At 44.7% G+C, this 27,388-nt stretch overlaps 1 protein-coding gene across 9 annotated transcripts in view; it reads left to right on the forward strand.

The window, feature by feature from the left end:
• LOC144114592 (ubiquitin carboxyl-terminal hydrolase 20-like) overlaps positions 1 to 27,388 on the forward strand; it is a 117,575-nt gene that overhangs the window by 40,710 nt on the left and 49,477 nt on the right. For 5 of the 9 annotated variants that reach the window (XM_077648436.1, XM_077648440.1, XM_077648435.1 and 2 more), the window contains 4 exons: positions 1,632 to 1,667; positions 3,682 to 3,705; positions 6,819 to 6,969; positions 19,509 to 19,623. In XM_077648436.1, coding sequence (XP_077504562.1) covers positions 1,632 to 1,667; positions 3,682 to 3,705; positions 6,819 to 6,969; positions 19,509 to 19,623 — 326 coding nt within the window. The remainder of the gene's footprint in view (positions 1 to 1,631; positions 1,668 to 3,681; positions 3,706 to 6,818; positions 6,970 to 19,508; positions 19,624 to 27,388) is intronic. The other 4 variants (XR_013311063.1, XM_077648441.1, XM_077648439.1 and 1 more) reach the window with 1 other exon arrangement.

The raw sequence follows: 27,388 nt of genomic DNA on the forward strand, positions 1-27,388 counted from the left end.
TCTTCAGGGTGTTCGCCTAGGGATCCATTAAAGGTTGGCGGCAACCGCGGCTGCTTTAGTATGATCGGTGTCGACATCTTCGGTGAGGTTTCGGTGCTCGTAGCAGCGTCTTTTCGCTGTCTGGTGCGGTCCGGCAGTTTCCCGAACTCAGGCTCCTCTCCCTGGAGACGTCGGCTGGCTCGCTGAGCTGCTGGCTTGTCCTTGGGTGCGAAGCGCGGAGGGCTGGTTTCACGGCTTGAAGGGGGCATCCGGAACATGGAAGGCCATCCCGCACCTCCACCAGATGTCACGTAGTGGTGACGGCAGTCGAAGCAGCGATGAAGACGGATGAAAGGGTCTTCTAAAAGAAAACTGTTTATTGGGCTGACTTGCACCCAAAATGGGCTGAATCACTCGGCGGCGGCGAAGCGACAAGCGTGCTCGGCGGTCGTCGAACAGAATACCCGCCGCTGTCGGCCGTGCTCAATTTAAAGCTGATAGCGAACTTTCGAGATAAAGGGTGCAAAGTTACTAGAACATTCCGGAACAACGTAGAATCAGCTCTGCCTGGCTGCGATCAATCGAGATAAATCTAGTCGCGTCTTGCTTTCGCAAAGAAAGCGATAAGGTGGTGTGGCGGCAGATTTTAAAAACAACAAACACTGCAAATATTCGCGGCAATATTGTCATTCCACTGTCGAACCCCAAGGCTTCAGTTGAAGCCTTGACGGCATGCATACTAAATATCTCCTTTACTATGACCATTTTTAAAGACAACCAAAAGGAAATGGGGCACCAGTTTCACTTTACTGTACCTTTTTTTTTATTCATCTTAGTGCATGCGAGTTTACTATAGCGGGATTTTTCTGTAGTAGTAAATTACTATCATTTTGTTAAGGTGCCCACTTTGGTGAGTAGGTAACTAGGGGCTGAATTACGGAACGCTGTCAATCTGAAGACAGTCTCAAAGCAGTCTGAAAGCCTGAGCATTGTCAGGGCCGACCAATAGGAACGGTACTTAGAGTCTGTTTTGAGACATTCTTCAGATTGAGAGTGCGGCCCCAGTAGTAGCTGTGGAACAGCAGCAATGGCCTAGTGGTTTGAGCATCCACCTTGTATGCGGGAGGTGCGAGGTTTGATCCCCAGTGCGAACTGGCACCCACTGGTTTGCAGTGGGTGCAAACTTTCCACTGGCCTGCCACTTGGCTTCTCTGGAATGAAATGCTCGGAAAGTGGACCGAACATTGTGTAGTCAAACACCTTATGCCATGGCACTCTTTGGTCAAGCTGCCCTTGCATCATTAAAAATTCCTTATTATCATTAGCAGCCATCAATAGCCGTAGTAGTGCCACAAGCATTGGATGGCCGTCTAAGCATGCTGCACCACAGCATGTGGACAGTGTGCACAAGTTGGCACTTGCTGCTCGTGCCATATTCTCGCTTGCAGAAAATGTTCCGCACCATTCAGGCTTCAGGTGTCCGATGTTCATGGATCCACATGTCACGCAGGGTTGTTATTCTTTGCACCACAGTAGTGCATTCTGTATGAGTCTCTTTAGTCATGCATGCTCTGCTTTGTGTGTGCTTTGTTGGTATGGCTTCCTTCCTTGCTTTTCTTGCAATGTGCATGAAACTTTATTGCTGTTAACAGGTGGCTTCCCCTCTGGCCTACCCTCCGTGTCCCACGGTATTGACCTTACGTTTATTTTGTTTTGTTATTTTGCAAGGCTTGCTTACATTAAATTTTGCTGAACAAAAACGTATTCTGCTCATACACGGCTTTTTCCTATGTGGCTGATTTGGTTTGAATGTAAGTGGTTGCATTGATGTGCAACACACTGTTTATGTAGTAGTTTACTTTCATTATGTCAGGAAATGTACCGTGTGTGTCATTTAACTATAGCTTGTTCTGTTCATGCTCCTAAAGAACATTTTTTGTGTTCCTTAAAGTAAAATTGTGTTTAGCTTACTAGCAGCACTGCAGTGGCATGCCTCTGCTGGTAACAGAAAAAAAAATTGCACAATTCAGGGCAACTTTTATAAGTAGGGGTGTGTAAATATTTTATTAAACATTAGAATTTTCAAATGCAAATATAAAGAAAAAGTGCCGTCATATATATAATCTCTTCTGTATGAAAAAAAAATTCCAGAAAAAATGAAAAACCCAAATGCTGTTGCCCTTGATTGTTTCAAAATAGTGTGTAGTCTTTGCAACCGAAATAAATAAAACTAGGCTGACTCAGCACCACACTAAAAAAAATTGAGATACTTTGGAAATTCTAAAGTGTGTTCGGCGAAAGCCTGTGGACATTCGACTGACTTTGCCCATGTCTCTTTTTTTTTTTTTTGCACATCGCACCTCCATTCGAATGGCTCGGCAGAACATAAGGGATCGGCAGGCTTGTGCACTGTTTAGTGCACAGTGTAATTTGATTTCTGAATTTTTGCAAAATTCTAAATTTGGTGGGATGACAACATTTTGTTAACTGGCATGGCATGAAATGTCCATTGCACCATAACACAAAAAATGCAGAAGTGTGTATCCAGGTGTCTGAATTAATTCAGCATTAAAGGGGTTAAAGACTCGACTGCACATGTCTGAAACTTATTTTGCCCTATTTTGTTTATTTTGCTTATTTGCCCTATTTTTTCTAGTTCCAGGGGACGTTGCATTTATGCTTTACCTGACTACTGTATAAACGCGTGTAAAGGCAGCACCCTGTTTTCTCGAAGGAATACTCAAAAAAGAAAAGATCCTTGTAACAGATATTGTAAGGAACCCAACCTTTCCACAACTTACGTGGGAGTAGCCTTCCAAATGTGCTTGCACAGGAGCTTCCAGGGGCTGCCCACAGATAGCGTGCGAGTCCATGGTCATCTTCATCTAATGTCATTAATTTTTTTCCTCCTCTGCGAACTCTCATTATCCCTATCGGCATGAGTGTCACCAGCTTCAGCTTTTTGTGGCTGTCACCCGCGCGTGCATTGTGGTTTCCGTGTGCTGTTTGCTTTTTTTTTTCACGAACTGCCGTTAAGCATTGGAATTTTAGCTCGACAATCAAGCACCGTAATAGCTATACGGCTGGCTTTAAATTGAAATCAAAGAGTTCGCTCTCGAGAATAGCGGCAGGAAATACGATGCGGACGAGAATTGCGTTCGAGAATGGTGCAACCAAAAGGATGCATTGAGGAACACAAGCTACAAAAAGCCTGCTTTCTGAAGCAAGCTGTGCAAGTTTCCTGAATTGAAAGAAGAGCTGCTCTGCTATGTGATAGCAGTGCAAAACAATGGCTGCGCATTGACAACAAACGTGCTGCACGTGAAGGCACAATCCTTGGCGCGTGCAAAAAGCATAATGCACGAGAACTTCAAAGTTAGTGCCAGCTGGGCACATTGGTGCATTGTTTTTACTTGAAAAAAAAAAAAAATGCACGCATCACGTGCATAGGCCGTACCCTGAAAATTGGCCCTCAAATTAGGGAAGAAAGTGCGGCTTTTACACGCATTCATACGGTATTTGTTGAACCCTATCATCAATTGGCACCTGCCATTAGCACACATATGTTCTTAAGCTGTTGTAAGAGTGATTGTGCTTGCCAGCTTTGGCAGTCTTGCTGTAGTGTGCCCAATGTTTAGCTTATCTCGTAAGCCTCTTTGTGAGACCACAATTTTGACATCTCTGATTTTTCTGTGTGTGCAGCGTCAAGAAAGAAGTTGGAAAACTGTAAGTAGGGACCCTTTGCAAATCTTTCCAAGTTGGCTTTCTTGCACATTGGTAACCCCTTTGTTCTGGTAGTGTGCCTGTGTTTTGATGGAAGTAGATGAAGTGTTGCAAGCCACTGCACAGTTGGTGCATACAGGGGCCATGTACAGTTCCGCTTTGGACTGAACTGTACCTGGACTGCATATAATTTATGCCTAAAGAGTGGACTACAACACCAGGATGAAGGGGTTGGTCTGTGCAGAACAGCTGGCTTAGAAGCGTTGCAAGAGGTCCATTGCCATTGCAGCAACTGCATGCTGTATATGTGTGATGTGTTGCCAGCTGTGATCAATATGTTGGTAATGCATCATTTATTAACCTGATATTTTTACTAACACGCATGTCGTTGAGCACATTAGTCATGCCACTTTTCTGGCAGGTATGCAACTTGGTATCCAAGTTGGAATGCTTTTTTGTGTTTTTATTATGACCACTTAATTGAACACTGCAGTTGTTGACAATGCAAGAAGGAATCAGTTACTTCCCCTTTTATACTACTTGAGTTTTCTTTCGTAACCAACTAAAGGCAACCTGTGCATGCTTCAAGGATATGTTTGAAAAGCTAAGAATGTGTGTGTGAGTACTATATAGGACGCTGTTAATGAAAGAGGCCTGAGACAAACATCAATGGGGAAGCGATTGTAAGGAAACACTTTAGCATTAGGTAAAATTATTTTGTAATCCTGCATAGTGCCTGCAGTCAGCCATTGCAGTTGTGAGCTGTAGCCTTTTTCCTGACAGTCGCTCTTCTGTGATGTAGGAGGACATTTGGTCGGTGTTTACGAAAGGCTGTTTCTATGCCAGGTTGGAAGAATGTGCATGTAGAAACATGCTCAAATGTCCTTTAATGGAACTGCAAACGTTTTACTCAAGCATTGCACATGACTTTAAGGGAAATAACACCAGCCAAAAGAAGAAGCACAGAGGAAACTGGGAAGAAGACAGGATCCCATGTGAGCGACAAAGGCAGCGATGCGACCAACACTGTGATGTGTGTCAGTTAACTTGGTGCAACCCCAAGTGAGCGATGGCTGTTGCCACACAGCGCACTGTCAAAGGTTTCATCAAAGGTTATGCATGTATTCGGTTGCACCGTTTTTTTTGCTTGAGTAATCCTCAATGTCAGACAGTTTTGTAAAGGGCTTTCTCACAGATGCAGTACTAATTTGATCACTCACAAGCTCGCAGTCATCAGCAGTTGTCTCAACAGATTTCACACCATATTCGGATCAGGTCACCTACTCCACAAAATGTTTGGCTCACCTAGTATTGTGTACACTTCCGTAGCCTGCATGTAATGTTGTCATGTTAGGTTATTATAGGGAGCCAAGCAGAATGTTTTTTTTTTGCTTTTTTTCCTTCAACTTATCAAAGCCACAAAAGGAAGAATAGTTCCCCTGGGTTTTAAGGAGCTTAGCTCACCACTGCAAAGTGCATATTCAGGCAACCAGGATTTCATTCTCTCTTCACTTGAAACATGCACTTTTGGGTTACAGGGGACTGAGCACAAGGCAAGCAGTGACTGCTGATCTGCTTGCACAACAGGCCAGGTTGTTGCTGTTATTTGTTCTGTTCGACACGAAATCGCTCACATGGGGCATGGTTGGAAACTAAACATTTTGACAGATTTACCTGTCTGGCTGGGTTTGAAGACATGATAAACTGCACATCTCCAACCAAAATTTTAACTTTAACCCAACGTTTCGAAGCCCACTCGGCTCCATCAGGGGTGGCTGAGGGCAGTAGCTAGCGTCTTTTAAGTATGGAAGGGAGGTGAAAAAAACGACAGTCGCGAAAGGCGCGGGGGGGGGGGGTTAGGCTGTTAGTCCCGCTGGCGCACTGCAGGGAGGTGCTGAATGGCGACTTTTTTTCGTTGCGTTGAAGAGCGAAGTCCCTGGGCATATACTGGGGGCAGGTTTCCTTTTGTGCGGTTGATATTGTTCGGGTTGGTTTGGATATGCCAGGATTCCAGAAGGAGCCTCTTGTGGTAATTTGTTTCGGTTCCGAGGATGCGGGTTTCTTCAAAGTTGATTCTATGGTCGGAGTCCTCAGAATGTTCGGCTACTGGATTGCGCTCCCTTGCGAATTTGCGGACGTCATTCTTATGTTGCGGAATTCTTTCTTTGAAATTTTTGGTTTCGCCGATGTAGCTTGCGTCGCAGTCGGCGCATAGAATTTGGTAGACAATGCCTTGGGCTCTTTCTCTCGGCGGCCGGTCTTTGGGAACAGGTAGGCAAAGCGCAACAGTGTTTGTGGGCCTGTGCGCAACCTGGAGACCCAATTTTTTCAAGATTCAGGCGATGGTTTCGCTGACACCTTCGACATAAGGTGAAGTGACGTATTTTGGTGGTGGTGTTGGTCTTTGTGCATTGATTTCTTGACGAATGTTGTGTTTTTGACGTCGAATGGTTTTTTGAATAAAGTCTTTTGGGTAGCCGTTCATGATGAGTTCTTTGAATATCGTGCGCTGTTCTTTTTTTCTGTCAAGTTCTGTGCTGCAGTGTGTCTCAACTCTTCTGAACAGCGTCTTCACCACTGATGCTTTATCGACTGTCGGGTGGTTCGAAGAGAAGTGGAGATACCGGCCTGAGTGGGTTGGTTTGCGGTATACGGAGAATTGAAGGGTATTGTCGTTTCGGGACACGAGGACGTCCAAAAACGGCAGGGAGTTTTCTTGTTCCACCTCTAGCGTGAACTGAAAGTCAGGTTCTACGGAGTTTAAATGACGAAGGAAATTTTGAGTCTCAGATTTTTTGATGATGGCAAAATCTTTGGTTTCGGGTGGAATGAGTTGAGGGCTCGTTGTTCGACGTGTTCCATTGTTAAATTGGCCATGACGACAGAGATGGATGCTCCCATTGGTGTTCCTTTGGTTGGAGATTTTTGGTTGGAGATGTGCAGTTTATTATATGGGGCATGGGGCATAGTCATTATGGTTCAGCCATCAGCTGGCAAAAACTTTCTTATGAACCCTCCCTGCTGCTGCACATAATCACCTCCAGATAAAGTCCTTGTGCAGCATCTGTATTTTGCACTATATTGTTGAAGCCTTGGTTATTGTCTTGTCTGTCCAGGTGGTTGTGGGGTCCTGGTGTTGCTCTACAAGATTGCTTATCTGCGTTCTTTTCTGCGGATGAGCTGAAGGGTGACAACATGTACAGCTGTGACAAATGCTGCAAGCTTCGCAATGGCATAAAGTATTCACGGGTACTTCAGCTACCAGAGGTAAGCATAGATTTTTGCAAGGGCTTTATATTTTCTGGGCCAAAAGCTAATGTGCACATTTTGTGATTTTTGCCATTCTTATCTTTCTATGCACAATTTGTATTGGCAGCATAAAAGTTACTTTACATTGGGGTATAAAAGTACATGAGTATTACCAATGGGTGACACCCAGGTGATTTTGCGCCGCATATTACTGCACATGCAAAATGTGCATACAGCAGGGCACAACCCTTCTATGACAAACAACCAAGAACCTTTACAGGGCGTGCATGGATTAGTGGAGACAAACTGCATGATGCAGGGGCGGAAGTGCTGGGCCATTTGCACCATTCTGCACCATAAGGATTTCTTAGCACCATTCTGCACCAGTCAGGGCAAATTGCACCTTAAATAATTAACAGGCGCATGGAGACTGTCGCCCATAACTACTATTTTTGTCCATAAAGTTCCGAGACTGAGTGCATTAAAAAAAATGCGTTTAACATTGAAATAATTTGTGCAGCACCCCTTCGAAACAGCTTCTCTTGCAGTCTATACACAGCTTCCAATGTTTCTGGAGGTCTTGGAAACAGTTGGAAAATGCTTATTTTGGCACGACTGTCAGCTCCTTTGTCGTGGCGTCTTGGATGGCCTCTACGCTCCCCATCCAGCAACCTCTTAGGGCTCTCTTCACACGAGGAAACAGGAAAAAAATTGCATGGGGAGAGGTCAGACGAGTATGGCGGATGGGGGAGTACAGTAATGCTGTTCTTGGCGAGAAATTTTGTCATGCTGAGAGCAGTGTGCGGCCTTGCATTATCGTGGAGAAGGCTCCATTGTCCAGGTGCCCATAAGTCAGGGCGACGGCGTCGCAGTGCATCACGCATGTGTTGGAGCACGCGGATGTAAAACTCCTGATTCACCATCTGCCCTTGTGGGACGAACTCGTGGTGTATGACACCTCTGGCATCGAAAAAACTATCAGCATCGTCTTTGTTTTGGTCTTCTGTCGCTGCATCTTTCTAGACTCCGGAGAGCTTGTGGACCGCCCGCTCTGCTTGTTTGTTTGAGGATCGTATAGAAAACACCATATTTCATCTTCAGCAAAGATGCTGTCGACAAATGCAGCATCTTTCTCTGCCTCGGAGAGCAAATCAGCGCTCACTGATGCCTGCATGTCCTTCTGGTCCTGTGTGAGGGAGTGCAGCACAAGTCTGGCATTCAGCTTTCGTTTCCCCAAGTTCTCACGCAAAGTTTGGTGGCATGTTGTCTTACTAATGTCGAGAGCATCTGATAGCATGCGGACTGTAATCGTGCGGTCTTGCTGTACGATTTCCCTGATCCGAGCTGCGTTGGTTTCATTCCGTGAGGTCGAAGGGTACCCCTGCCTTGTGTCGTCTTCCACCGACGTTATCCCTGAAACGAGCCTTTTGTGCCACTCGAAAACTCGCGCCCGCGATAATGTCTCGTTGCCGTAAGCGTCACGAAGGAGCTCATACGTCTGTGTGGATGTCTTGCCAAGCTTCACACAGAATTTTATGTTTACACGCTGTTCGAGGTGGACGTCGATCTCTCCACATTCACTCACAGTAGAATGCGCAGACGACTAGTGCCAACGTATTTTTCTATATGTAGTGCCATCTAACGGCTGCCACAGCAAATAACATAAATAGCTCAGGTTAGCCCGAAAAGATGGCACTGCACATACCGTATTTCACGATTGTAAGTTGACCCCCCCCCCCCCCCCCCCCAATCACATTTCCGAAAAATAAAAAAAACTTCCAAGGTTGTTTAAGCTTGGCCTTGAATAGTTGAACGTGGTAGCATTATCTAGTGGCCGCCGTTTATCGCCAACCACTACCAGCTGCCGCGCGCGGAAGTGCCTGTGGGCACATTCCAAAACCAAAATGTATTAGTCACTGGACTACTCGTCCACACTTGCACCATCGTCCTCACTAGCGCTGCTGTCATGATCGCTGCTGCAGTCCCACAGCACGTTGTTCTAACGTCATCCAGCAAAGTCCCACACTTTGCAAGCAGCCACAAACCCGCCACGGTGGCTCAGTGGTTGGGGCGCTCGGCTACTGCTCCGGAGCTCCCGGGTTCGAACCTGACCGTGCCGGCTGCGTTTCGATGGTGGCGAAACGCTAAGGCGCCCGTGTGCTGCGCGATGTCAGGGCATGTTAAAGATCACCAGGTGGTCGAAATTATTCTGGAGCCCTCCACTACGGCACCTGTTTCTTCCTTTCTTCTTTCACTTCGTCCTTTATCCCTTCCCTTACGGTGTGGGTGTGGTTCAGGTGTCCGCCAATATGCGAGACAGATATTGCACCATTTCCTTTCCACAAAAACCAATCTTCAAGCAGCCACATCACGACATCGCGTGGAACAGCTGAAAATTATCCTCGCTGCAGCTGCCACACCTGTATCACCTGTTGCAAACGTCGAACTTGTGGCCCGGAGCGCGGCTGTTCATTTCTTCGTGTAAAAAATGACAGCCATCTTGAATGTAGCCGTGAATGAGTGCCGGTCACTTGCCGGACCTGGAGCACAAATGATGACTGATGAAGCACTACATTAAAAACTTGTGAAATGCGGGCGGCAGTGGTCAAATGCGTCAGAGCCAAAGAGAAACTATGCGTGAATGGAGTCAGCTCTTCCGTTGGCTACCGAAACTCCCCTGCCACCGTTGCCATTCCGAGTGAGGGTGCTGCCTCGATTGGAACAGCAGCCCTTCCATCGACTATCAACGCTGCCTTGAGTACCGAGTGCGCATTTGAAAGTAAAAAGGAAACTTGTTGGATGCTTGAGCTTCCCTTAGAATGTGATTGCGTTATCGGGCCGCCGCCGCTTATCAGCAACCGCAGTCAGCAGCCACGTGTAGGGAGTGTGGGGTGCCACTGTTTATCGATAGCTGCCATCGGCCGCCGCCAATGCGCGCAAGGAGGGGATGCCAGTTCTGCGTGTTTACATAGCAGCTGCTCAAGGCCAGCACCAAGAGCGATGTGACGGAGCCACGCAGCAAAAATGCAACCACGCTGTAGCATGTCTGATATCTCGCTTGTCGCACCTTTACTTATAGTGCAATGTTTTCGTTTCGATTGTAAATCAACCCCCCCAGTTCGGATTTTGAAATTTAAAAAAATAGGTCGACTTACAATCGTGTAAATACGATACGAACCAACATTTGTTTCGGGGAATCATTTCTGGAGAAGAAAATAAATCAGTCTCGAAACTTTACGGACAAAGGTTGTAGCCTTTATGTTAAAACTAATGATTCTCCTCGTACGTCCTTAGAATGTGATCACTTCCAAAGCACCTATGCTACTGCGCCTCCAAAACAACATACTGTAAGAAACCACGAGCAGTCAGGCTGTTGCTAACGCAATTTGAGGATATATGCCATGAACTGGAATTACGGGAAACGCTACCAGGTACGGTGCGCAAGCCCAACCCACTTTCCCCCATGGTACAGCTTCCCCACAGTGTGCGATCTTTCACACAGTTTATAAGAAACAAACCCCACAGGAACGAAACATACAAGAATACTTGCACTGGAAGAAAATTATGGGAAATGCAATGCAGTCCACTTATAAAGATATTGAGAAAACTGGAAAATCCTATCATTATAACTGACTGTTGTTATATCTGGACCGGCAAAAAATAATAAAGAGCAAAAAGAACTCCCATTTATCCCCCATGCATATAGGCGTTACGCCATGCATGTAGGTATTACGACATGACAGGCATGTAGGTATTATGCCATATATGTAGCCACTGCCACAGGTGCTCCTGTCAAGGGCACACAGTGTCTTGGTGCCCTGCCAAGTTTGCCCAGCAAGCCCCACCTTGCTCCCATAACAAAAGATAAATACTCCATGATGTTATTGGCATACAGCATTGTTGGTGCGCTGCCAAGGTCTGTGCTGTGGACAGCCCGAAATAAGGAACTGCTAAGAAAAGCTAATTTTCAAAGACAAAAGTTGGGGATGGGTTCAAAATACCACCTTTTGCTTAGTTGCTGCCATTTTTACCCAGTTCACGAAAATGCACGAACAGGCGGGAACTACGTTTGTCTGAGAAAGCGTTGTGAGGGGGCGCCCCCTCAAGCGAGCTCTTCCCTCATCCCTCCGATTGTGACCATGATAATGCTTGGTTCCCAAGGCAGCACTCAAAGCCCCCTCTCAGATTTTGCCACACTTGTCCGTTTGAGGAGTTTTCACATCATCTGCTTCGAAGTATATTATTCTTTATCAAACTTTCAAGCAAATTTTTGTTGTAAGCACCTTCCCAGTAGCCAGAATTTTATCATTGTAGCCGTTATGTTGCCAATAATTTATTGTTACATATCGTTTATTTTTACATTGAGGCAATGGGAGAGTTGATAAATCTAAAGGATTTGATCGTTGTAAGTGATATATTGTTATATTCGGTATCATTAGTGGATTACATTGTACACTCAATTTTACAGAGAGAGAGAGAAAAACGGTAATTTTGGTTATAGATCAGTGGAAATCGTTAGTCCAGGCCCCCTGCGGCTGCTGTGGCAATCTCGACCCAGTCACTCAGCTTTCTATGGTTTTCCAGGCTCTTGGTGGACAGAGCTGCCTCCCGCTGCTTCGTTGTAGCGTCCTGTATTTTCGGAGCTGCCGTTATGTTTTTGGCAGCTGCGTGTACTATGATATAGGGGTCAGTTTGTCCCCGTACCTTTTCATACGCTTTGATATTTTGCGGGGTAAGTCTTATTTAGAGTTTTGGAAAAGTGTTTGTCTGTAAATGTCTCCAGTGAACCGACTGTTCCCTATTGAGCCTCAGCTGAGGTTTTGGGTATTGCATGCGGGCTCCAGGAGATGTTCCAGAATAACGCAGTATATTTGAGAGGCGGGTGTGGGTTCCCACTTGCCATTTGCCACTCAGTACCAGTGGTGTGGCCTCGAGCAGTGGCATCAGCTACTTGGTTGCCTTTGAGGCCAGCGGGCCCTGGAGTCCATATGATGTTACGATGCGTCTCTTGAGGCTTGTATCACCTGAGGATATTTAAGGTGTAGAGTTTGTCTTTTGAAATTCTGGCAGACCTTTTGAGATGCCTAGACAGTTTTCAGCAGATGGATCAAAAACAGCCCTTTATGTTGGAAGCACAGTAGTACCAGAAAACTGGGAGTAAAACATACGGTTACAGCAGAACTCAATTTTTAGAGCCGAATGCTCTGTTGTCTGTGTCACGATCAGGAAAATAAAAAGAGGACGTTAAAAACGTTAGTAGCGTATTTATTGTCGTAATTTGTGCACTTTTTTCCTAAAATTAAGGCATCGAAAAGGGGGTGGGCAAGTTACACGGAGATTCGGGAACACGTCCTAAAAAACTCTACAAAGATCATAACACGCAATATTTTGCCGCGTGTAAGTCGTCCCTCCTACCACCACCGCATTTTGTGGTTCCCTGTGGGATGGCATGATGGCAGCCCAAAGCAGTAACTTGGACCTACCAATTGCAAAGCCAGCAGTCAGAGACAAATCGAGATAAAGGCGATAAAACGGCTCCCTCGCATGCAGCCCATCTGAGTAGCGGCTAATAGAACAGCCAGTGGTTCGGTAGTTTCGGATTCTGGTGCGACGCACACTTCGAAAGTTACTGGAAGTTTGCTCTCGCAGCCGTTTGTACGGGAAGGCGACCGCTGACACGAGTGAGCCGGCTAAACCGCACGCAGTCGACTTTTCTCTCTGGAACCAATTTCAGACGAATTGCTGTCTTTTTTTTTTTTTTTACACCACTCAATCGCCTTTCGCAGTCGCATGTGGCAGCGCGGCCACGCTGATCTTCCAAGCCTGCCCTGCGTGCACCCGCGTCCATGCTGGTGTGTGCAGCAGGGAGTGGAAATTATGCGAGTAAATGATTTTTTAAAATATAAATCCGGGTAATAGACTAGGGATGCACAAATTACGCTAGTAAATATGGTAATATACACAGACTCACTAAGCATGCTAAAGCGCTTCACTCCGCATAGTACAGACGTTAATAGCAGGTATCATCCATCAGCCAAAACAAACAATAAAATTATGCTGGATCCCATGCCATGTCGGCATAGCCGGTAATGAAACAGCTGACACGTTCTGCTGCACGAGCTCACCAAAGTGAATGGAAGTCATGTCAGTATCAAGAGTGCTTCATTTAAGTTATCTTATGTCACCTTTGCATTGGGCACGAAGGCCTTACGCATAGTATAATATACTCATGAAAAAAGGAAAGCCTCTTTGGGAACTAGGTGATGAAGTGGTCATAATAAACCATGCTTTATTTTCCTCCATAATACTTGAGAAACTAAGAAAATATCATTTCACAGTATTTTACAACAAACACATTCCTTTCCACCCCAGCTTACGTTTAGGATGAAATGCAGTAGCATACAGTGGAAGCTCATTAATTCATCATCAATTCAAATTTCTGGATAATTCGGGACTGTGTGACTTGGTCCATCCACTCCATTGAAGTCTATGTAAAATATGGCCGGTTAATTCGAACTTGAATGGGTTGTGCCATCATAATTGGAACTATGCACCACCGCGCCTGGGTCGCCTGGGCATGCGACAAACCAAGCAACGCTCCCGCGAGACTGCGAGGTAGGAGGCTGGATAAACATAAGGGACTTTAGATAAACTGGAGTGGGGGCTTCATGTTAGCGGCGGGCATGGTGATGGCAACTATGAACGACCTCAGAGATTTGTACCCAGCTGTTGCTTGTAAACACCGATCTCAAAGGCTTCAGTAGTTTGCTGTGTTGAATTTTACAGAGCGATGGATGATGCGACCAGCGGTGAGATACAGAAAATCAAGCAAATTGTAGCGTCCTCCAGCACTCCAAATCCGAAACCGTGACGTATACGAAACGAATGTATTGGAGCTGTTGCTGATGTTTGCTGTGCCTCTTTTTTTTCCGGTGCCCTTGGCATCACGTTTCTTGTGACAGCAGTCAACCTGGGCATGTGCCACTACTACTTAGTGGTATAGAAATGCGGTAATTATAGTGCCTGAATTATTCAAGAGAAGATTGAAATTATGCATGAGGTCGACGCCAGTGCATTATCGAAACAGGATGTAGCAAAAAAAAACGCTCATTGGTTTGGCAATTCGCGACTCAGTGTCGGAAGGCTAGAAAAAAAGGGCAATGCAAGGGCGGCCGCCCTGGCGACTGTCGGCTTTCGGCCTAAACCTTTAACTTTGCTTTTCAAGTCGCGCCACGTCCGTAACTCGTAAGTGGGTCATTTCACACCAAACGTCCCAGACGCTGCGTTGCGCTTGACCATCTCCAATTTATTAAAAAAATTCATGGAAACTTATTGTAATGTGCGTAATGAAAGCCTGAAATATTTTTGCCGAAAAAAATTTATTCGTGAGGTGAGGGCAGTTTGAATATTTAGAAAAGGCTAGAAACCGGCACTGCTCAATAATTAATAACAAGTTCAAGTTTTTAGGAAACACTTCAAAAATTTTTTCATTGACCTTTGCACAGATTCTGCCTTTCGATATAATTCGGAGGATGCAGCTTTACATGGCAAAGATTTTTAAAGAATAAAAAAATTATGAAAATGTATCATTTTTGTTGTTTTTTATTTTAAATATCAGCTTGCTCTCGGAAATTCGGAAGTAGCCATTTGGTTCCCCTAGACGTCTAGTACCTATAATAAAAGCTACACGTAATGAAACTGCGTGCACCGAAGTAAAAAAATATAATCAAATTGCAAAAAGTGCGTTTTGAGCCAAAAACACTCGTTAATTTCACCGTAGCCGCCGCGGTGGCTGAGTGGGTACGGCGCTCGGCTGCTGGCCTGAAAGACGCGGGTTCGATCCCGGCCGCGGCGGTCGAATTTCGATGGAGGCGAAATTCTAGAGGCCCCTGTACTGTGCGATGTCAGTGCACGTTAAAGTACCCCTGGTGGTCGAAATTTCCGGAGCCCTTCACTACGGCTTCCTTCATAGCCTGAGTCGCTTTGGGACGTTAAACCCTCATAAACCAATCCTAATTTCACCCTGAGGTGGTCCAAGTAAAAATGCAAACAATAATGGGTTACGTAGAACGGTTTATTGCCTTTCATTTCTGAAATTTTTATTGAAGTAATTGTTGTTTAAAGTGAGAAAAGAATTTTTGAAGTTGAGCTCTCGGGCCGCAAGTTGCGTCACCTCTTAACGCCTCTTCACTGCAGAACACGGCACCGACATGGCAGGACACTTATGGCCAGATAACTTCGTTTTCTGTCGTCCGCTGTCGTGCATTTTTAGGGCTGGAGCTAAAGAAGATATCGCGCGACATTCGGCGGATGGTATGCCATAAACGAGATCGTTTTCACCTTTGAAGTTCGAACAGACCCGCTTTGGTGCGGGGCAGCCAATTAAGAGAAGTAAAGCAGGGGTATTCAGTGTGCCGTCTCGCATGGACCGCTAGGAGGGCTGACCAGCTGGCAGACCAGCGGAGAGCGCTCGCCTCTGAGCGCATGCACGTGAAGGTGCGAAGTGCACACCCCTGCGGCAAGTAACGCGAGAAGCTCTGGCGGTGAACGCGGCCCGCTCCCCCATAGGTGTGTCACTCGCATGAAGGTGCTTCGCCAGCATAGTGGCTCATCTAAAGTTGTCACTTGGAGTATTAATGCAGAAATTGCACTGATTAAATCAAATACAACAAACACATCACATCGGAAACAACCGGGCATGAGCCTCTAACAGCCACAAGGGTCAGGTACCACATGGTGGTGTTGCGTCGCGGATTGCTTGAACACCGGATCGTTGTGGTCATTTCCAGAGCGGCATCTCTCAAGCTCTTATGCTGGTGATTACGTCTGCCATGGCGCCGACAAGAATGACTGAGTGCGACAGAACCACACCGTACAACTAGCTCACTTGGGCATGTGCCGCCCTAGCAACATTAAGAAAATCTTTTCCCGCGAATACCTGTTTGACCACTCAATGTTCCCATGCTTGCCTGCAGTGCAAAGCTCACTTAAGAGCAAGAACTATAGGTTTCGTTTGGCTACAGTGTCAGCAGTATCGTGCTGTGCGGTGAAGAGGTGTTAAGAGACGACACGACTTGTGCTCGAGAGCTGAAGTTGAAAAATTCTTTTCTCGCTTTAAACAAGAATTACTTCGATAAAAATTTTAGAAATGAAAGGCAATACACCGTTCTATGTAAGCCGTTATTGTTTGCATTTTTACTTGGACCACCTCAGAGTGAAATTAACGAGTGTTTTTGTCTCAAAACGCAATTTTCACAACTTTAGTATTTTTTTTTACATTGGTGCATGCAGTTCCATCACCTGTAACATTTGTTATAAATACTAGACATCTAGGGGAACAAAATGTCTATTTCCAAATTTCTGAGAGCAAGTTGATATTTAAAACAAAAAACGACAAAAGTGATACATTTTCATAATTCTTTTAGATTTAAAAAAAATATTTGTCATGTAAAGCTGCATCCTCCAAATTATATTGAAAGGCAGAATCTATGCAAATGTCAATGAAAAAAATTTATGAAGTGTTTTCTAAAAACTTGAACTTGTTATTAATTTTTGAGCAGTGCCGGTTTCTAGCCTTCTCTAAATATTCAAACTGCCCTCACCTCACGAATAAATTTTATTCGGCAAAAATATTTCAGGCTTTCATTACGCACATTACAATAAATTTCCATGAATTTTTTTTAACAAATTGGAGATGGTCGAGCGCAACGCAATGTCTGGGACGTTTGGTGTGAAATGACCCACTTACGAGTTACGGACGCTGCGTGACTTGAGAAGTGAAGTTAAATGTTTAGGTCGAAAGCCGACACTCGCCAGGGCAGCCCCGCTTGCATTGCCCTTTTTTCTAGCCTTCCGACACTGAGTCGCGAATTGCCAAACCAGTGAGCATTTTTTTGGGGGGGGGGGGGCTATCTCCTGTTTCGATAATGCGCTGGTGTCGACCTCATGCATAATTCCAATCTTCTCTTGAAGAATTCTGCACGATAATTACCGCATTTCTAAACCACTAAGTAGTAGTGGCACACGCCCAGGTTGACTGCTGTCGCAAGAAACGTTATGCCAAGGGCACCGGAAAAAAAAGAGGCACAGCCTGAATATTTTAGAACAACAAAATAGGGCAATCTTACTATCAACTGCTTCCCAATCGCAGTGTACCACGTATTCTGGTCACTTCCATTAGTTAGAACTTCGGTTAATTCGAACTCTGTCAGTGCCCTCGTGGAATTCAAATTAACGAGCTTTTCTGTGAACTAATGCTTTAAAAACAAGTAGTCCGCCAGCACAGCAGTGAGATATTTCCAGCCCTGTGTTTGGCGCATGATTGCCTCAGTTGCTTATGCACCATAAAACTCAACACACCAACCAGCAAACTAAATAATTGCTGGTGCCATTCTGCACTGCACAGGAAAGCTTTCAAACATAAAAAAAGCTTCGGGCCTAGTTTGTTTTGGTATTTGCTTTGCTAAAGCATGGCTGAGGCTGTTTCTTTGTTGAAGCACAGTTAGCGCACTACTACTACCTAATTGAAGCTTAGTAGATTAGAATCTCGATATTAATTTCACAGGGCCTTAAAAAAAATATTTAGATCACCTGAAAGTCATGTCAAAAATGAACAAAATCGTAAGAGCCACCGCGGTGGCTCAGTGGTTATGGAGCTCGGCTGCTGATCCGAAAGGCGCGGGTTGAATCCCGGCCGTAGTGGTCGAGTTTCAATGGGGGCATGATTCTAGAGGCCCGTGTACTGTGCGATGTCAGTGCATGTTAAAGAACCCCAGCTGGTCGAAATTTCCGGAGCCCTTCACTATGCCGTCCCTCATAGCTTGAGTCGCTTTGGGAAGTTAAACCCTATTAAACTAACCTAAACAAAATCACAAGACTAGCTTTAACGCAAATTTATTTTCCACTCATACCTAATAGTTTTTCGAAGAGCACTTTTCTTCATTTCGCCACTCCATGGTTGCAGCAGTGCGACCACTGAGCGTCTCCTTAGACGACACTTTCTGCAGCAGCCTCCAGTTACACCATCAACCCTCCGGTTACACTAACAGTCTACAACACTGATGCTGTTTTCCTGCTCTCGAGGTTGCTCCGAGCCACAGTTCACCAGCTCCACCCTTGATTGTGTAGTTGTTGAGAACAGCTCCTACTGCAGCATGTTTGATTATAGAATGGAAGTTTCTATTCAGCTCCTAAAATCCAAAGGCTAAAGGTGTTAGAAGCCATAGGATTGAGCAGCCATGCAAATTTTGTCAAATCTGTGTGCATTCACAGTGCTAGCAGTTTTGATCGTGATCATGACATGCACGTCACGAGTCATAACCAATGCATTTCTAACCCCCCCCCCCCTTTTTTTATTCTTTCACATGTCTTTCATTGAGAATTGTCATGCTGTGCAGGGACACCAGTCTGTAAACTACAGCTCATGGAAGTTGGCAGCCCTGAGGATGCAGCTGAGAACATTTAAAAAAAAAACATCCCAGCTTGCAAATCAGTGAATGAGAACAACTGATGTGGGCATAGCCAAATGGACTAGACGCATTTGGCTAGGCATGTACTGTGCGATGTCAGTGTACATTAAAGAACCCCAGGCAGTCGAAATTTCCGGAGCCCTTTACTACGGCGTCTCTCATAGCCCGAGTCGCTTTGGGGTGTTAAACCCCCATAAACCAAACATTTGGCTATGTTCACATTAGCTGTTCTCGTTCACCGATTTGCTAGCTGGGATGCTTTTTTTTTCTTTTTTTTAATTTATTAATTGAATCGTCGGGGCCGCTGACCTCCATAAGCTGTGCTATACAGAAAACAGCTGATTTGGGCTCAGCGAAATGTGTGGCTGTGCCCGAAGAGGAGCAGTTTAGGATCACCAGTCCGGTTCATGCTTGTCACACTCATTCAGCCTTTAGCGCGCTTTAACTCTGCTTCTCACCATTGCTGCCTTGCCTAGCAGTTTTCCTTTATTCATGACTACTTTTCACGGCGCCCTGGGTGGATGCACATCCGCATCACTCATGCAGCTTTAAGAACTTTGTCAGCCATGATTAAAGCACTTGCTCCAAACATGAGCTATCCAAAAACCACATTTGCCTTGCCTAAACTGACACAGATGTACATACACCCCACATCTATTCCCATGTGGACGCGGTTGGGATTTGGAAACAGGACTATATGAGTGGCAAATGAACTGCTCGAATATGCATCAAAGTGGGGCCATCTAGAACTGGTAACCATGACAGCACATCATAACTGACTCTTGAGTATGCACAGCTGTCACATTTCTTGCATGAGAGTTGGTAAACCTTTAAGTTCCAACAAATTAATTTCTTGGCATTCAATATTTGGTCTTTGTTTCGAAAGCTGTTTTTCAGTACTAATGAATGCACTCCTAATTTTAAATAGGTTTCAAAAGTTGTCAGATCTTTGTAAATATGAAGTACTGAATCTCCTTGAGATAAATCTCCTTACAAGCAGATCTGTCATTCCCTTGCAGTTTGCTGAGTAGTGAGCAATGCCCTGATATCCCTTCATGTGTACTGAGTAAAGCTTGTACGATTTTGCAGGTGCTGTGTATTCATCTAAAGCGATTTCGGCATGAGGTGATGTTCTCAAGCAAGATCAGCAGCTACGTCTCCTTTCCACTGGAGGGCCTTGACATGGCACCGTTCTTGCATACTGGTCAGTAACAGCTGCCCTGTTGAAGTCACAAGATTTTTACTTATTTCTCACAGAATTCGCATGCATTTTTGCTCTTTTACTGTTCTAGCTGGAAGGTCTCTTTTTGACTATTCCTTTCAATGCCAGGGGCTTTGTCTCATACCTTGTATGTTTTTCCTTCAGTAAACGGTCAGTATACAGTAGACTTCCATAAGGACGAACTCAGTGAAGATGAATGCTTGGGTATTACGGACAATGAGACAAAATTTTATTGGTTTCTCATGGACTCAGTGTAAAAAAAAGTCCACTTGAGAGAAACCGAGTTAGACGTTTCTCGGTCAAGACAAGCTTTTGCGCCAACTGTGGACAATGCTAACACTGTGCAGCAGTGCTCACAGAGCATCCATGCTGTTCTCTCGAAGCAAGAAATAAGAAAAAGATAAAAGATTGCTTCCCTGCACCTTCATGACTGCCTGAGCAGGTGAAGTTGCATCTGGCCATATACCGTATCTACTTGAATATAATGCTGCCATGATAACATGGGGGTCGACTTTCTGGGCACAAAGTAGGGAACAAAAAAGCATACAAGTGTAATGCAAGGGCTGCTTTCGCATGTGTAAAACAGCAAAAAAAAAATGCACAGAAATGTAATGCGAGGAACGAGGCTGCAGTATAAGGAAAGTTTGGTTGAAGTTTATAAACAAAGGTGCCTAAAAAAAATTGCTTTCCTGTGGCTCATTTTTAGAGGAAGGCTAGGCCACCTTCATGCCTTAAAGCTGAAATGGTTTTTTCAGAAGTCAATGTCATTCAACGGTTCAAAAGAATGAAGCTTTGAGGTGAAGCATGCCTAGCAGTTTTGCTCTAGCATTTAAAATAATGACGTAACCGCCTATTAAGGGGGGACACGGCTCTTTGGCACCGAAAATCGGCCCAAAAATCAGATTTTCAATCTTTTAATTTTCGTGTTTCTCGCGCCATTCCTCATCTGTATGCAAATTTTCATCATTATACCCAACGTAATTAAGAAGTTATAGCGATTTAAAAATGCAGTACAACACCCACTGCCCTTTAAATTGTGGACAAACGACACCCAATTTCGATCGCCCGGCGCATTGAAACTACGCGCTCTGCCGTGGCCATTTTAGTCTCGTTCGAAAGCGCAGGCTTTCGGCTTATTTTTTCTTTCAAGCAGCCACCCTGTACATGCCGCCTTCGCCAAAAAAAAAGAAATAATAATAATAATTGGTTTTTGGTGGAAAGGAAATGGCGCAGTATCTGTCTCATATATCGTTGGACACCTGAACCGCGCCGTAAGGGAAGGGATAAAGGAGGGAGTGAACGAAGAGAGGAACAAATAGGTCCGTAGTGGAGGGCTCCGGAATAATTTCGACCACCTGGGGATCTTTAACGTGCACTGACATCGCACAGCACACGGGTGCCTTAGCGTTTTTCCTCCATAAAAACGCAGCCGCCGCGGTCGGGTTCGAACCCGGGAACTCCGGATCAGCAGTCGAGCGCCCTAACCACTGAGCCACCGCGGCGGGGCCAAAAAAAAGAAAGAAAAAATAAATAGCGGCGCGCGCTGCTATTGGCCGGTTTAGGCACGTGATCAAAATGGCGTTGTCTGGTTGGTTCCGGCAAACTAGCCGTGGAAAGCGGACGCCCGGCGACGCCATTTTGTCTCTCTGCCTACCACGCTAGTACAACGCGAGAACCATGCCAGGAGGCGCTAAGAAGTACCGCTCTGTGCACAAGTTCGGGTGAAAGTGCGCAAAAGGAAAAGAACGTGTTTATGACGCGACATTGTTGCATACTGTGCAACAAGCATGCGCCAGTGGTACGGGATTGCGTGACGGTCACGTTGCGGGCGGCGACGCTTCTCCGTCTCCGCTGGATAACGGCGGTGTTCTTCGTGCCGATTGTAGTCGCGTACGAATTGACACCACGCCTGTCACTAACAGTGACATAAGCGAGTGCCCGTGAGCAGTCTGCACTTGATCGACTGGAATCGACACCGGCGACAGCACGAAAGACCGAGCTGTTCGCCGATGCAAGTGGTGCGTCTGCCGGATCAGACGCAGACGGAACAGCCTCCTATGCAATAATTGACCTCAACATTGCGAATGTCCTCTTGGATGCCGTGCGGTGCAAAACGTGTCGCGGATGCGTGAGGTTGATTATCAGCGACCAGAGCTATGGCCTCGCCGTGAAACTGATCGTGCTATGTGATAACTGAGGTGAGATTGCGGCCGAGTGGAACTCGCGGAGGGTCGACGGTGAGAAAAAGTACAATCCTTTCGAGCTCAATATTCTTGCTAGTCGAGCAATGCTGTCGACCGATAACGCCCAGACAGCAATGAACGATATCTTTTCGGCGATGGGATTGTCGCGGCGTGGCATGCACAACAAGACGTTTCAACGGCACTTGAAAAACACACTGCAACCTGCTGCTACTCGAGCAGCCGCGGCAGCTATGGCACAGGCCGCGCAGGCAGTGGCGAAGGTATATGACGACTTGTGTGTTTTGGGCACAGGGGGAACATTGCCGTGTGTTACGACAGCACATGGATGATGCGCGGGCACTCGTCACATATAGGCATCGGTGCCGTAGTGGAACTCTTCACTGGTTATGTGCTCGATTATGTGGTGCTGTCAAACTTTTGACTGGGCTGCAAAACTGGTTCAAAGCCGAACACTGACGGCTATGAACTCTGGAAATCGCGCCACGAGTGCCAAAAGAACACCAACTGCAAGGCTGGCCAAATGGAGGTAGAGGCAGGCAAAATTCTATTTGAGAGGTCTCTACAGCGCCACAACATGCGCTACACAACGATGTTATGCGATGGGGATAGTCGCACGTTTAATGCCCTTCAAGATGCTAAAATCTATGGCTACATTGAAGTAGTCAAGGAGGATTGCATAAACCATGTGCACAAGCATATGGGAGCAGCTTTGCGCAACCTCTTGCAAAGGCACAAGGGTGCAGGAAAACAGTCTTGATGGCAGAGGAAGGCTTGCAGCTGATCTAGTTGACAAGCTGGCTATATATTATGGCCGAGCGCTAAGGTCAAATGTAGGTAATGTGGGTGCCATGCAGCGAGCCGTGATGGCGACATATTACCACATCACGTCTACTGATGACTGCCCCAATCACACTTTGTGTCCCACTGGTGAGCAGTCTTGGTGCCGCCACAACGCTACAAAAGCAAAAGAGGAGCCCGAACCGAAGCATAAGTACAGTCTGCCAAGCGATGTGGCTGAAGCTCTTTTGCCCATGTACAGTCGCTTATCAGAGAAGAGCTTGCTGCAGAGGTGCATTCGGGGGAAGACCCAGAATTCAAACGAGAGCTTCCACTCGATCATCTGGACCTTGGTCCACAAAGAGCGGCATTCGTCACTGTTTGCTGTGGAAGCAGCCACAGCAGAAGCTGTGCTGCGCTTCATTGCCGGCTATAAGCATACAGCAACAGCAATTCTGCAAGAATGCAACGCGAACGTGCCAGCAACTGTCTCCAGGAGAGCTGAAGAAAAGGACTTGCGCCCTAACACGCGTTCTGCGAAGAAGCGGGCGGCTTCGCTTCGCTTTGCTAGAGCGGAAAAAAAGAAGCACCGCGACAGCATGCACCCTGACTATGCTCTTGGTACATTTTGAAATCATGCGAAGGTCTTTGGGGTTTTCTTTCCTGATTAAATATGCTGTTAGGCTTGAGTGCTTCTCACAATCCCCCAATTTTGGTGGTGTTCCATTTTTGAAAGATTAATATCTCCGGTCTTGTTCTTGCTATTGCTATAATTTTTTTCTTTTTTTGCTAGAAAGGGAACCTTGTGAGTCACATGACACCAAGGTAAATGCAATGACGACAAGAAAAAATTTACTGAGAAGGTTATCTGTCTTGAGTACCCAAATGGACCTTTCCTTTCAAAAGTTTTCTTTTGCATAACTTAGGCTAAAATTGGCATAAGCCATTAATTTTTGCTTTAGTTCACTTTCAACTAGTTTCTGATCATGTTGACATATCAATCATTGACATAATTTACATGTACATACTGCGAGATGTTTTTTCTCGTTTTCTCAAAACTGCAATTTTCAGGGTTCTGCAATTTTGGAGGAACGATATCTCTTAAACTATTTGTGCTATAGCTCTCATTCTTGTTCTGTTAGAAAGAAAAACTCTTGGACAGTGCATTAAGACTAAAATATGTTCAGTTATTACACGGCAACATTTACAAAATTATCAATCTTGGGTGCCAAGTTGGGCTTTTTTTCACAAAAGTTTGACTAGGTGTAACTTTGGTTTATATTCTTCTAGCACATTAATTCTTGTCTTGTTGCACTCTATGATCCTTCTAGATCACTCTGGCAGGTCTATTCTCATCATGGTATAGAGTGTTTAGTAATTAGCTCACCTCAAAACGAGCAACATGAATTAGATGAAATTTTGAAAACTATTTCATCTACAAGAAAACTAATCAGATATTTGAAATCAGCATGCAAAAATATACAAATAGTGCAAGTTTCAACCAGATCCACCCATAAATAAGGAAAAAAGTTCTAAGAGGGGTGTCCCCCCTTAAAGAGTGACGATGTTCAGGCTTTTCCTCGCTGCATCTGAGAAGTGCGGAGAAACTTAAGGTGACGTTGTTGCCAAAATTTCAAATTTGCACTGCCTTTGCCTACATACTCCCATGTGTTGCCTGACACTGCCAGACAATGCTTCATGGGCTTTACTTTCAGTGATGTAGTTTTTTCATGCAACCGTTTCTTCGCTGTGAGCGCTGCACCACCATGCATGACGTCATTGAAGCCCCCGACCAGAGCTGAGCACTGCGGAGAAGCCTGAAGGCTTGCACGACTTGATTCAGCGATTACGTCACCATGTCAAATGCTAGCACAAAAAGACATTGCTTTCTTTACCTGCAAGTTTCAAATATTCAAACCCTTCTAAAATCTAATCTAAAAATCTAAATTCTAAAATCGCTTCAGTTGCCTTTTAACTCTTTCCTTACTGTAAAAAATGGCTTATTTTGAGTGTTTTGAATGAAAAATTATTTCTTCAAAAGGTGCCTAATGTACTGTGCATTGTGCGGCATCAAACTATAGCTTATTGGTTATACTTCCGAACGAAAAAAAAACCGCCAGAGCTGTGTGTGCCAAACCTTTAGAAAAATTATTGGTTAAATATGCTGGTAACGCAAGAAAATAATACAAGCAAAACAAAAGTAAGCCACTGCAGTAAGCCAGAAGTTGATCACAAAGAGATTGAAATATGCAAAATGTTGCACATGTTCTTAGCTGCACATTACACTTGTTCTGAGTTCTGTTCTTGTTTTTTATAGCAGAGCTTGCAGTTCTTCCTTTTCTCCATTTTCTTTCTTTCAGTTGGTGGCGAATAGGTTGTATGGGTGGAAAGGGGGCGTGGCCTTCCTTGACATCATAAAAAAAAAATCTGCTGATGCATTTGGTAAAATATGTCAGTATGTTGCAAAGATTCTAAAGCACCAAATAAACCACTCTCATCATTTACAAATCAAGTGCACTGCATAAAATACAACGTTAACGGTAAAACAAAATAAGTGTGAGCACGTGCTGGTGTCCCGCACCTATAAGACGAAGTCTCGCTATTGAAACAGAAATCTGATCATTCTGCATCATTGTCTAACTCACCACTGCTGCTCGAAACAAAAAAAAAGACTTTGTCAGAACCAACTAAAGTGCAGCATAGAAATAGATAACATAGAAGTATTCAAAACAGATCAACAGGTCAAATTGTTAGCCAACTGAACAACGAACTCTTCAATTGGCAATGCACGAAGTGAGCCATCCAATCGATTCTAAATTTCAACAGTTAGCGGCAAAAAAGAAAATTTAAAGCAGTCTATATGTGGTTTGAAAGGAACAATGTTTAATGGGTGGTTCCGTCGGGTTGCACCTGCGCTTGAGTACACAAATGAGAAGGGTACCAGAATGCCAGATGACGTGTGATCTTGTGCAGCATGATGATGCGTTCACGTATGCGCCTATGTTCTAACGTTTGCGCCTATGTTCTAACGTTTGCAAAGATAAAGTGTGCATATGTGAAGAAGGTGAAAAGTTGCGATTGTACCGGCTGAAAATGATTCGTATTGCTTTTTCTTTTTAACTGATTCTAAACGGTCAGTGTCGTGCGCGTGATGAGGGGACCAAACAGTTGAGGTGTACTTCAGGATCGGTCGAACTAGTGATTTGTAAGCAGTTAATTTACATTCCTTCGTGGCATTTCTTAAGGTTCATTTAAGATAGCAAGTTTGAGAAGTGCTTTTCCAGAAATGTTATTAATATGAGCATTCCATCTTAAGTTATATGCAAAAATAACACCCAGGCATCTGAACTCGCTGACATGGGTCAAGGGGTTACCGCTATTACTGTAAGGGGAATGCAGCGGATTCTTTTTATGACCGTAGGTCATTGCAACTGTTTTAGTGAAATTAATTTTCATTTGCCATGCGTTATTGCATTTACAGAACAATGAGAACACTTTGTTTAGTTCCTGTTGATCATGGGCATTAGCAACGTTACGATAAAGCACGCAGTCATCGGCATATAGGCGTAACTTCACTGCAGTGTCATTAATAACATTTGTTACATCATTAATAAAAATTATAAATAATAGAGGCCCAAGCACCGATCCTTGGGGCACACCTGAAGTTAGTGACTGACGATGGTTTTGCATGGTTGTTGGTGGTGGTAGTGGTTTTTTATTAAAATAGTAAAAAGGAAGGAAAAGATTTTTGCTAGCCCCGGCATCTGCCATCGGCAATGAAGCACCTGAGCTGGGGCAGTGGAAGTAAAGGATAGCAGGCAGAATGGAGAAATTAAAGAGGTGAGGGGACAGGAAGAGAGGATAAGGGGAGAAGTAATATATACAAACTATTTACACAGTAAGAAATGTGTCCAGGTTGTGCGCGTGATTAGTTCATTTTAGAGGAATTAAAACACACGCGCACAGCACTGTGTTGGCTACAACTGGAGCATAGTTGAAAGTGACGAACTGGGATCTTAAGTACAAGTAGTCTGTTATCCAGTTGAGTAACTTACTGCCGTTAAATATGGTACATAGTTTATGAAGAAGCTTATTGTGGCAGACCATGTCAGATGCTTTGGAATAATCTATAAATATTGCATTGATTTGATCGCGGTTATTTAATGCGGAAGCTATGTCGTGAGCAAATTCAATGAGCTGAGTGACAGTAGAAAAACCAAATCGAAAACCGTGCTGACAGCGGGACAGTAGATTATGACAGGTTAAGTACTGAGCAATGTGCTTGTGAATAATGTGCTCAAGAAGCTTGCAGCAAGTGGAAATTAGGGAGATCGGTCGGTAATTACTAATTTGTTGTTTATCGCTAGATTTAAACAAAGTTTCATTTTTCACTGTGCCTCCTCATGGTAGAAAATTAAAAACAAAACTGAAACCAAAGAGTTGGTGTTATAGAAGCAAACTAGATGGCACAGCTTGGTCAGGAGTGCCGACTTGAATTTTTGACGGCAGGTTTATAACGTTAGTCATATATGTATGACCAATGGCCTATGGTCAGAGTTAAGAGGGGAAGCTGGTCTTTAAAAAAGAATTTTTATTAATGTCTCGATTCTGAAATCTTCGTGAAGCATGTATTTTTGTGTGTATTTCATTCAATTTCATTAAAACAAGTGTTCGTGAACTTATGTGCTATTTTATGTAAATTTTTTGCCAAGAGCTTTTAAGAAATTTTGCCGCAAGGAACTTGCTGAATTGTATGCCATTTGTTT

This window comes from Amblyomma americanum, chromosome 1, assembly GCF_052857255.1.
Source record: "Amblyomma americanum isolate KBUSLIRL-KWMA chromosome 1, ASM5285725v1, whole genome shotgun sequence".
Taxonomy (NCBI): domain Eukaryota; kingdom Metazoa; phylum Arthropoda; class Arachnida; order Ixodida; family Ixodidae; genus Amblyomma; species Amblyomma americanum.